A 12,745-nucleotide genomic window follows, 5' to 3' on the forward strand; every position below is an offset into this window, starting at 1 on the left:
TGAGAAACTCTTTAAATACAAAGGGTTATAGAAATAGTTTATCAGAACAGTGAACAACAATGAAACTCTTTAGGCCATTCTTTCTGGTAACGTTTACTTTCACCTTAAATCAGTCATGAGAAAAACATCATATCAACTGTACAAATGAGCTTTTCTTGACTTCCTTTTTAATATAAGAAATCGGTTATTTCCTAGGCCTCATTTCATTCTCATCTTACTGAAAATATTGGCAAATAGTAGAGTAGCAGAGAGGAGATTTAATTCTACAAACTGGGACTTAAATAGGACTGTTGTGCCTGTGGTGTTCATCATTGTCCCCTCAGCTTTTAGTTGTATACCTGGCACACAGTAGATAGTGAATCTTGGCTGAATGAATGAACCAGCACGAGGAGGTCCTGTGTGCAAACCTCTGGGGAGGCATTCTGGGCTAAGTAAAGATGGAGTCAGTTCCTCTCTTCAGAGTTCACAGCCCAAGCTGGGGATAAGGTGGGACTGTGGGCAGGGAACAGGCACAGACTTAAATAGCTGTGCCGAAAGACAGAGTGTGATAACCACAAGCATTGTGTTCAAGTAGTATAACAATAATAAACTATCTATCTGGTAAATTATCTATTTAGTTTATTATGCTGTAATGTCATTTCACAGTTTATGTAGTATTTTATTCATTTGCTTCCCCAACAATGCGGCAGGGGGCGGGTGAGGGGACACTTCTTAAAGGACAGATTGCAGGTGCAAGAGAGTCAGGGGATATTTATGAGAGATCAGAAAAGGCTTAGAGGAGATGGGATTTAAACTTGGCCTCAAAGGATGGATAGTTGATAGACATCAACTTTATTGAATACATCCTATTGAACCCCTGGGTTGGGGAGATCTCCTGGAAGAGGGCATGGCAACCCACTCCAGTATTCTTGCCTGGAGAATTCCAGGGACAGAAGAGTCTGATGGGCTACAGTCCATGGAGACGCAAAGAGTCAGACACGACTGGAAGACTAACACACACACAGTATGTGCCAAGCCCTTTTCTTGATGAACTCACTTGATCCTCATGACAGACTCTGTGGTAAACCCTATCACCTTACAGAAGAGGAAACTGAGGCACCGTAAGGTTAAATAAACTGCTCAGAGTCACACAGCTGGGAAGCCTCAGAGCCAGACTATCTGGCTCCAGAGCCCCAGCTCTTAACCATGAGGGAATACTGCAGTTTTCATAGGTGACCCTGGTGCTGTGTAGTGGGGAGTGATCCAGGTAGAGGGTAACTGAGCCACTCGGGTACGGCTTGAGGTTAGAGTGTGCCTAGTATGTTTGGGGGGAAAGTGAATCTTCAAGAGGTTGGCGGGGAAGTTTAGTGGGATGAAAAGGGTAGAAAGGCAGGGGGAAATGACCAACAAGAAAGGATGGCTAAATGAATTGTACCAAGATGTTATCGTAGGATCTGCTATAAAAGGAAGTATCTTCATGATATATATGACTTTTGAAAACAATGGCTACTACTTATAAAATCTTACCATAATCTGGGAGCTGGAACCGTGTTCACCAATTCAGGTGGCTTATCTCATTCATCCTCCCTGCACTACTGCTATTGCTGTCTCCTGTTTAACGTGGGAGTCTGAAGACTCCAGAGAATAAGTGACTTTCTCTTACCTAAATTACCTGTTTGACGCCTCAAACTCTTAATCACCTCAGTTTAATGGCTCTCTGTTAAAAGCCAAAAGATGGTCGAGGGGGTGGGTGTAGCATAATGTCATTTTTGTGAAAAGAAAAAATACACACACACACATATATATATATACAGGTCTTCATCGACTTACAATAAGGTTATATCCCAATACCCTCATTGTAAGTTGACAATATCATTAAGTCAAAAATACATTTGATACATCTAACCTACTGAACTTAGCTTCAGTTCAGTTCAGTTCAGTTGCTCAGTCGTGTCCAACTCTTTGTGACCCCATGAATCGCAGCACACCAGGCCTCCCTGTCCATCACCAACTCCTGGAGTTTACCCAAACTCGTGTTCATTGACTCGGTGATGCCATCCAGCCATCTCATCCTCTGTTGTCCCCTTCTCCTTCTGCCCCCAATCTCTCCCCGCATCAGGGTCTTTTCCAATGGGTCAGCTCTTCGCATGAGGTGGCCAAAGTACTGGAGTTTCAGTTTCAGCATCAGTCTTTCCAATGAACACCCAGGACTGGTCTCCTTTAGGATGGACTGGTTAGATCTCCTTGCAGTCCAAGGGACTCTCAAGAGTCTTCTCCAACACCACAGTTCAAAAGCATCAATTCTTGGGTGCTCAGCTTTCTTCACAGTCCAACTCTCACATCCATACATGACCACTGGAAAAACCATAGCCTTGACTAGACAGACCTTTGTTGGCAAAGTAATGTCTCTGCTTTTCAATATGCTTTCTAGATTGGTCATAACTTTTCTTCCAAGGAGTAAGTGTCTTTTAATTTCATGGCTGCAATCACCATCTGCAGTGATTTTAGAGCCCCCAAAAATAAAGTCTGCCACTGTTTCCACTGTTTCTCCATCTATTTCCCATGAAGTGATGGGACCAGATGCCATGATCTTCGTTTTCTGAATGTTGAGCTTTAAGCCAACTCTTTTTCACTCTTCTCTTTCATTTTCATCAAGAGGCTTTTTAGTTCCTCTTCACTTTCTGCCATAAGGGTGGTGTCATCGGCATATCTGAGGTTATTGATATTTCTCCCAGCAATCTTGATTCCAACTTGTGCTTCTTCCAGCCCAGTGTTTCTCATGATGTACTCTGCATATAAGTTAAATAAGCAGGGTGACAGTATACAGCCTTGACGTACTTCTTTTCCTATTTGGAACCAGTTTGTTGTTCCATGTCCAGTTCTAACTGTTGTTTCCTGACCTGCATATAGGTTTCTCAAGAGGCAGGTCAGGTGTCTGGTATTCCCATCTCTTTCAGAATTTTCCACAGTTTATTGTGAACTTAGCTTAGCCCACCTTAAACATGCACAGAACACTTATTAGCCAGCTGCTGCTGCTGCTAAGTCACTTCAGTTGTGTCCGACTCTCTGGGACCCCATAGGCGGCAGCCCACCAGGCTCCCCCATCCCTGGGATTCTCCAGGCAAGAACACTGGAGTGGGTTGCCATTTCCTTCTCCAATGCATGAAAGTGAAAAGTGAAAGTGAAGTCACTCAGTCATGTCCGACTCTTAGCGACCCCATGGACTGCAGCCCACCAGGCTCCTCCGCCCATGGGATTTTCCAGGCAAGAGTATTGGAGTGGGGTACTTCAAGCATATCTATAAGGTATGTGGAATCTTCCTGGACCTAGACCTGGGATCAAACCTGTGTCTTCTTCATTGGCAGGCAGATTCTTAACCCCTGGACCACCAGGGAAGACAGCTTCATCAACTTCTAACATCATTTACTTGTTTACTCTGTTTAGTGTTTGCTTTCTGCCTCTGCCTTAAGCACCAGAAGAGAAAGAGTTTCTGTATGTTTTGCCCACTGTTAAAGCCTTAGCTCCTGGAACAACTTCTGGCATAAAGCAAATGTTGAATCACTTTGTTGAATGAATTAGGATTCTTAGCAGACTTCATTTATTTTATAAAAAATGCTTCCCTGGTGGCTCAGACGGTAAGGAGTCTGTTTGCAATGCAGGAGACCTGGGTTTGATCCCTGGGTTGGGAAGATCCCCTGGAGAAGGGAATGGCAACCCACTGCAGTATTCTTGCCTGGAGAATTCCATGGACAGAGTAACCTGGTGGGCTACAGTCCATGGGGTCTCAAAGAGAGTCAAACACAACTGATTGAGTAACACTACATGTGTTAACTCAGTGAGGTAATTTTCTGTTTGGGCTTCCCTGGTGACTCAGCTGGTAAAGAATCTACCTGCAATGTGGGAGACCTGGGTTCCATCCCTGGGTTGGGAAGATCTCCTGGAGAAGGGAACGGCTACCCACTCCAGTGTTCTGGCCTGGAGAATTCCATCAGTTTTAAAATTCACAGCAAAGTTGAGCAGAAAGTAGAGAGAGCTTCCATGTATCCCCCCTCCTTGATTGCTTGCATAACCTCTCCCATTGCCAATCTCCTTGTCACAGTGGTACATGTGTTACGAGTGATGAACCTACAATGACACATCCTTATCACCCAAAGTCCATAGTTGATGTTAGGACTCACTCTTGGTGTTGTACAGTCTTGGGTATAATGTCATGTATCCCACCTTATAGTATCACACAGAATAGTTTCACGTTCTAAATATCCTATGTGCTCTGTCTATTCTGCCTGTCTATCTAACTACTGATCTATTGTTTCCATAATTTTGTCTTTTCCAGAATGTCATAGAGTTAGAATCATCCCACACGCAACCTTTTGATATTGGCTTCTTTCACTTATTAACATGCATTGAAAGTTCTTCCACGCCTTTTCATGGCTTGTGAGTTCATTTCTTTTTAGTGCTAAATAATATTTCATTGTCTGGATCCACCACCGCTTATTTATCCAGTGAGTTATAATTTTGTGTGTGTGCACTAAGTCACTACAGTCATGTCTGACTCTTTGCGACCCCATGGACCGTAGCCCTCCAGGCTCCTCTGTTCATGGGATTCTCCAGGCAAGAATACTGGGGTGGGTTGCTATTCCTCCTCCAGGGGATCTTCCCACCCAGGGATGGAACCTGTGTCTTTTACATCTCTTGCATTGGCAGGCAGGTTCTTTACCACTAGCCCCACCTGGGAAGCCCCCAAATAGCAGAAGAGGGCTATTTTATTATTTTATTTATTTATTTTATTATTTATTAATTTTAGACAACCCCCCCCCCCAAAAAAAAAATGAGGTAAGAAGAAGTCAACTTCTTCTAAAGGAATAAAATAGTTGCTTTGAGGGACTTCGAGGGGGTGCTGAAGATGGAGGTCGTGAGTGGCTTTTGGGTGGAAATCGAGTTCTTTCAGCCCTTCACTCTGTTTCTGAATGCCCTCTGTGGCTGGCTGGGTGCTGGGTGCTGGAAGGTGTGGAGACAGGAGGTCATCCCTGCCTTCTGGATGCAAACGGTGGGAGTGGGCGTGGCCACAGGCAGTGGGCGGGCTCTGCGGGAAACAGGCTGCTCACCTGTGGATCCTCCTCTCTCTAAGCAGATCAAAGAAGGGGGCAAAGCGGACCTGGTGAGCTCCAGACTTCGGGCTGGGGACGAGGTGGTGAACATCAACGAGGTGGCACTGAGCAGCTCCCGGAGGGAGGCCGTTTCCTTGGTGAAAGGATCCTACAAGACTCTGCGGCTGGTGGTGCGCAGGTAGGCAGGACGGGTGGGCGCCAGGTTCCTCCTGCGCCTCCTCCTCCCGTAAAGAGCCTATTCTTTAAACCTCGCCGTGTGGATTTTATGGTACCTCACCCCCCCCATCACCACATAACTTTCCTTTTTTCTTGCCCATCTTGTGGCCTGTGAAGACATTTTAGATATGTCTGTCTTGTGAAACCCTAGTTTTCCCAGCAGGTGTTGGCTTGGCAGAGTTCACGGTACTTTCCACATTTCTGGGCTTGATGGAAAGTGACCCTGATCCCCGATGTGGTCAGAGCTCTGTGAGGTGTTGCCTCCCTGTGGGACCAGAGACAGCCCCAGGCTTGGAGACTTGGAGAGCATTCCACTTACCTGACCTACCCCCAGGGGTAGAGGATGTCATCAAAACAAGTGAATTCCTGCTTTGATTTGTTTCGTTTCTCTGGTTGTGATAGTGATTCCTTTGTTGGAAAAGGTTTGCCTTGTGATTGGTTTATGATGCCTTAAAGTTAGAAGCTTCCTAGCTCCAGGAGAACACCTCTTAGTGGAGGGAATTACCTGTGGAAGGAAGTTAAAACATTTTTTGCAATCATTATGTCAAACCAAGCATTGCTGGAGATGTTTTACATTAACATATATAACTATGTTCATTTAGTCTGTGCAGAATCTGGTGAGATAGCTATCATTATCCTCATTGTATAGGCAAGATGGTTAAGCAGGTCACTGAAGGCTGGTAAGTGGACGAGCCACAGAGGAGTCTAGATGCTCTGGTCCCACTTCACCAGGCCACTTGAGCCTTATTACTCTGACCTACTAAGTCCTGGGCTTACACATTTAGGTATTTCTTCATTAATCAGGTTTTGGCTACCTCACATGGCAACTAAATGTTATAATATTTAAGGATGTTTAAGTTGGCTGGAACTTCAGGAGTCATTAATCAAGCCATGCCATTTTTAAGATGTCAACAGTAAGCTGGTCTTCTCATCAGGCCTCACATAGTTTCTTAAGTCAGAGGCCTACAATCCCTGGGCTTCTGAACAGTCAGTGGAGGCATAAGATTAGAAAGAAAGTGAAAGTCGCTCAGTCGTGTCCAACCCTTTGCAACCTCTTGGACTATACAGTCCATGGAAGTCTCTAGGCCAGAATACTGGAGCGGGTAGCCTTTCCTTTCTCCAGGGGATCTTCCCAACCCAGGGTTCGAACCCAGGTTTCTTGCATTGCAGGTGGATTCTTTACCAGCTGAGCCACAAGAGAAGCCCAAGAATACTGGAGAGGGTAGCCTATCTCTTCTCCAGCACATCTTCCCTACCCAGGAATCGAACCGGAGTCTCCACATTGCAGGCGGATTCTTTACCAACTAAGCTATAAGGGAAGCCCAGATTAGAAATAAAGTGCACAGTAAATGTAGTGCACTTGAATCATCCCCAAACCATTTCTCCATCCCTGGTCCATGGAAAAATTGTCTTCCACGAAATTGGTCCCTGGTTCCAGGAAGGTTGGGAACCGCTGTCCTAGAGTTCCATTCACTCCTGCATTCATTTATTCCTCTAAGTTCACTGTCTGAGGCTGTGCTGAGGAGAAAAGCAGCTCTTCCCAACCACAAAAAAATAACAGCTGTGGGTGTGGTCCCACTGTGTCCCCAGGCTCCAGTGACTCTCTGCAGTGTGCTGGGCTGGGTCTGGTTTCTCTTCAGGGCCTTCTAACTAGACCTTGCTTCTCTGGTGGACAGTGACGCAACGTGGCTCAAAGCATAGGCGCCAGAGTCAGATCAGACCTGGGTTCAAATTCTAGGGCTGTCATCTTCTACCCATGTGATCTTGGGAAATTACTTAGCCTGGTTGAAGATTCAGTTTCCTTATTTTTAAATCGGGATTAAAATAGCTACTTTACAAAGTGATTAGAGCAACATAATGAAATACTCTACATGGTAACAACAGATGCTGCTGCTATTATTTTTATTATTTTTGGCTAACTCTAGGCACTATTTGTAGGTCAGTATTTGAGTAAAGCAAGCATTCATTCCTAACACGGTGGCCGATTTCTCAAATAGATGGGTAGGAAGGTTCAGAACCATTGGCCTATTCCATACGTCCAGAGAGTGTTGAAAGCCTTGAACTCACTTTGACATTGGAACCCAAAGCCAGTTTGAGAGCCCTAGCATGTATCTGTTGAGGATTGATGGCAGAATCCACACTCAGAATGTTTTGACAGGACTCTGGTTATCGATTAACCTCTGCAGAGGGTTGTCTTGTTTCCTGCTGTGAACAGTAGTCATGCTGGCTTCCGGTTATGCCTTCTAGTTGATGGTGACACGAGGTTTGAATTATTTTGTCTAGTGGAACAGGCAACAGACAGTCCTGGGATTGAAATCAGGCTTTGTCGTTTGCAAGTTGTGTGACCTCAGGCTCTCTTTTATAAAGTAATAATAGGAAATAATAATTCCTGCCTCACAAGGGAATTGTGAAGATTTAATGTACAAAATCTAAGTACATAGAAAATGTGCACTGTTTGCTCATTATTCTTCTGAATTAGGTTAGAGGCCAGCGGTGATATGGATTATTGTCCTATTACCGAACATGCTGGGTGCCTGGTTATCAAGAAGCCCACCCTCACCCTCTCGTGGAATTTAGGAATGTTAATTCACATCATTGAAAGACATACACCAGAATGTCAACACATTAGCTCATTTTGAAGAACACAACTCTAAGTGGAATAAATATCCCAAGGTGACCAAGAATCAGTATACTTTATCACCACAGGAAAATGAAATAGGAAGTCTGACCATAACTAGGTCAGGAGGTTGCATGCTGATCTCAGGCTGAAGAGTGGGTCTGAGGCGCCAGAATGTGCTGGCCTCCCCGCTGTTGGCCAGGTGGCCCATCTTTCCACGAGGAACGCATCTGCCATGCGGGCCAGATGCCCGAGCTGCTGAATCAGGGCCCTTTCCCCTCTGGACTGCAGGGAAGCATTCTGCCAAAGCTCTCTTCTCCCATCTCATGACTTCTCTGCCCTCCGCTCTGAATCCCCTTTCTGATTGACACATTCTTTCTTTAGATATGTTAATGGGATCGATAAGGTTACTAAAGAGTCCTTGCACTCTGTGCTTTTGCTGTGGGAAACATTTTGTCTCTAAGATGCCTTTTGAATATGTCTTATCTCATCTATTATGTGTTGGTTTTTAAAGTTGAACTCTCCGAAAGAAGGTAGTCTTTACTCCTCATACATCTTTACCAACTGAGCTCTCAAGGAAGCACATATATAGAGATGGGGATTTATGAATGTGCTCTAGTAGACGTGGATGGACATTCCGCCCCTACATTGCAGAGAACTGGGTAGACGCCCTTATACTCTGGATTAATCTGGCTTTGTATTTAGTAGAGCTGTTGCTTTCCTGAGGTCTTACCTTTATATCTTGGCACATGTCATGTCCAGAAATGTCATCTCGTCTCACTTGATTCTGACAGAGAAACTTGTGATATTTCATTTACTTGTGTCTGACTCTACAATCCCATGGATTGTAGCTCACCAGTCTCCTCTGTCCATGGAATTCTCCAGGCAAGAATACTGGAGTGGGTTGCTATTTCCTTCTCCAGGGGATCCTCCCAACATAGGGATCGAATCCAGGCCTCCGGCATTGCAGACAGATTCTTTACCATTTGAGCTACCCAGGAAGCCCATTTTATTGACTAGCTTTCCTTTTTTTCCTAAGTGATCTTTGTATTTTTGAAAAAAGATCTATATGGCTTCCAGGAAACGTGATCAGGGAATCTGTTTCCTGGAGAAATCATTTGTGTAAGTGAAAATGTATATTTATCGGCATTTCCATCTCTACCTACCTCCTTTTCTCTTAAAGTTAGTTTTGGGTGGACAAGGGCAGCACCTCAGGTTGGCAGGCTTCCTCATCTATCATAAATATGTCAAGAATGCAGATCAGGGTAGTGATGTTTATATAAGTTTTGAGAGTGTCTTACCCAGTGACCAGAAACAATCAAAAGTAAAAACACCTTCTTAAAAGGCTACAGTGACAAGAGAAATGCAGAGTTTCAAGTGAGTTGTGGGTCAATGGCCTTAGGAGATCTGCTGACCCATAAAGAAGCCAGGGTTTAGTCCTCTGGGAGGAGGGAGTGATGGGGTGACACAGATGTTCTAGGACAGAGAATGTGTCTGCTGCTGAGTACACAGAGGTCTGCAGCTAGTGGTGGATAAATGGAGAAGAAATGATGCAATGTGAAGTGAGCCAAAGAAAAGACCTTCGAAAAGGAAAACAAACAGTTGAAGGGAAACTGAAGAAGGAAGGACAGTACAAAGGATGTAAATCAGGAAAGCAGACAGGTACGCAAATAAGAGTCAGTACTCAAGACCCTCTCTAAAACCAACGGAGACTTTATTTGGCAGATAGGTGTGATGCACGTCCTAGAGCCACTAATGTTTAGAATGAATGGAAAGCAAAGACAGAGGAAGGAGTCTTCCAGTTTCATTTAAACCCCTGGAGAGATGCAAGGTGCTTTCAGCACAGGGAGTACTCACTGCTGTTTGCAGATCACCTACATTTTAAATTTAAAAAATCGAGGCTACATTTCCCTTTCAGAACAAACTGTTAAGGTTAACTGCTGGGGATGCATCTAATCTCGTGTTTTCACCCTGAGTTGGAACTCTGATTCCTGTCCTGAATCAGATCCTTAGAAAGGCCTTGTAACCAGTGGATTTGTAACCTCAGTAGAATGTCCCCCAACCCCCGTTTTTCTTGGCAAATCCAACCTCCCAAACTTCTGCATTAAGGTGCTAACTTGGCCAAATATTATCCTACTCCTAAGTTTGGTATCCATGGTTGGTTTGGCAAAGAAAAGTTTTGGGGGTATTTTTCATGGTAAACGTTTTATAATTTTTTTGCAAGGCTCATGTAAGTCATTGGGAAGTAGAATGCATCCTTTCTAGGAGAAAGGACATGTGAGATGGTGACGCAGGCTTGATGCTGCCTGGAAAACAAGTCATTTAATTCATTTGATTCTCACCTCAAAGGATTGTAGTGAGAATTAAGTGAGAAATATGTACATTCACTATATAGTGTTGGTGATTGAAGAATGAACACTTGAAAAGAAATTGTGTATTTGTGAAATAAATTGCCTCTTTTTTATATATATATTTTTGCTGCCTCCCAATGTGTTTTTTGGAGAAGGAAATGGCAACCTACTCCAGTGTTCTTGCCTGGAGAATCCCAGGGATGGGGGAGCCTGGTGGGCTGCCATCTATGGGGTCGCACAGAGTCAGACACAACTGAAGCGACTTAGCAGCAGCAGCAGCAGCAATGTCTTTTTTAAAATTATTATTAAACTTTTTATTTTGTATTGGAGTATAGCTGATTAGCAATGTTATGACAGTACAGGTGGACAGCAGAGAGACTCAGTCATAAATATACATGTATCCATTCTCCTCCAAACTCCTCATTCATCCAGACTGCCACATAACATTGAGCCGAGTTCCCTGTGCTATCTCTTGTTGGTTATCCATGGATAATCCCTTGTTGGTTATCCATTTTAAATACAGCAGTGTGTACTGGTCCATCCCAAAGTCCCTAACTTTCCTTCTGCCCATTCTTCCCTCCTGGCAACCATAAGTTCATCCTCTAAGTCTGTGAGTCTGTTTCTGTATTGCAATAAATTGCCTGTTACAAGAAGCCCATTTTACTGTCTAGAACATAGCACACGATTAGTGGTTCCATTCAGGAGAAGGCAATGGCACCCCACTCCAGTACTCTTGCCTGGAAAATCCCATGGATGGAGGAGCCGGTAGGCTTCAGTCCATGGGGTCGCTGGGAGTCAGACACAACTGAGCGACTTCACTTTCACTTTTCACTTTCATGCATTGGAGAAGGAAATGGCAACCCACTCCAGTGTTCTTGCCTGGAGAATCCCAGGGACAGGGGAGCCCGGTGGGCTGCCGTCCATGGGGTCACACAGAGTTGGACACGACTAAAGCGACTTAGCAGCAGCAGTGGTTCCATTGAATGGGAAGGATGTATGGGGAAGTGGCCTTTCTGGGCATAGGAGGCAGCATGTATGATTCGGAATGGCAGACAGAGGGTGGGGGAATAGTGAGCCCCCTTTAAAATGAAATCTAACTCCTGAATCTTCCTGCTATCCCTGCATATTTGGAATAGCTTCTCCCCTTCCCATTCGTTTAGTCTATGAGCTTACATTACTCTACCAACAAAGGTCCGTCTAGTCAAAGCTATGGTTTTTCAAGTAGTCACATATGGATATGAGAGTTGGAATATAAAGAAAGCTGAGGGCCGAAGAATTGATGCTTTTGAACTGTGGTGTTGGAGAAGACTCTTGAGAGTCCCTTGGACTGCAAGGAGATCCAACCAATCCATCCTAAAGGAAATCAGTCCTGAATGTTCATTGGAAGGACTGATGCTGAAGCTGAAATTCCAATACTTTGGCCACCTGATGCAAAGAACTGACACCTTAGAAAAGACCCTGATGCTGGGAAGGAGCCAACAGAGGATGAGATGGTTGGATGGTATCACCAACTCAATGGACATGAGTTTGAGTAAGCTCTGGGAGTTGGTGATAGACAGGGAAGCCTGGCGTGCTACAGTCCATGGGGTCACCAAGAGTCAGACACAACTGAGTGACTGAACTGAACTGAACTGATTAGTTTACATGTTAGAAGGGAACGTTTTATTTGCACCATGTGACCTGTGGGATCTCAGTTCCCTGACCAGGGATTGAACCTGGGCCAGGGAACTCCTGGGACTGTTGATTTTTTATTTGACTGAATATATATGTTTGAGGAGAAGAAGGAGTAGTAGAAGAAGATCACATTTTACGGAAAAGTGAGATTGAGGAGAAAGGAGAGTGACTTTGTAAAACACAAGCAAACAATAGTCATTTGTCTAAAATACAAGTACTCCCAGGCTTCGTGACTTGCCCTGTGTTTGGACTCAGATTCATGTCCTGAATCGAATCATCAGAATTAGCAGGGGCCAGGGTGAAAATCTGGGTCTTGTCCCTTTCAGCCCACAGCGCTGCCTGGAGGTAGACATAATGGAACTGCTTCCAAAGATGTGTAGGGACTTGCCCAAGGCCACATGCAAGTAGCCTAAAGGAACATGGAGGTCTCTGAGGAGTAGGTTTTGGAGCTTTTGGCATCTCAAGCAGTGAGCTAGTGCTTTTCACCCAGCTGCCTTTTGCCTTGGAAATATTTGTGATGCTTAAAAAACAGGCAGTGGGACTTCCCTGGTGGTCCAATGGTTAAGGCTCCTCACCGCCAATGCAAGGCCACAGGTTTGATCCCTGGTCAGGGCATTAAGATGCCATTTGGCACCACCAAAAGATAAAAAGTAAAATAAAAGCCTTTGAGGGTTAAAAAAAAAAGTTGAAAATTAAAAAAAAAAAAAAAAAAAAACAGGCGAAAACAAACCCAGAAAAACCAAATGAACTGATTTTTAACTCATCTAGGAAAAACTAGATTCCCCACTGACCTTGAACTT

The 12,745-nt window shown here is 44.4% G+C and overlaps 1 protein-coding gene across 1 annotated transcript in view; it reads left to right on the forward strand.

Annotated features, from left to right (window-relative positions):
* SHROOM3 (shroom family member 3) overlaps window positions 1-12,745 on the forward strand; it is a 331,713-nt gene that overhangs the window by 111,321 nt on the left and 207,647 nt on the right. Inside the window, exon 2 of the mRNA XM_005899153.3 lies at window positions 5,111-5,265. Coding sequence (XP_005899215.2) covers window positions 5,111-5,265 — 155 coding nt within the window. The remainder of the gene's footprint in view (window positions 1-5,110; window positions 5,266-12,745) is intronic.

The sequence above is a fragment of the Bos mutus genome, chromosome 6 (assembly GCF_027580195.1).
Source record: "Bos mutus isolate GX-2022 chromosome 6, NWIPB_WYAK_1.1, whole genome shotgun sequence".
Taxonomy (NCBI): Eukaryota; Metazoa; Chordata; class Mammalia; order Artiodactyla; family Bovidae; genus Bos; species Bos mutus.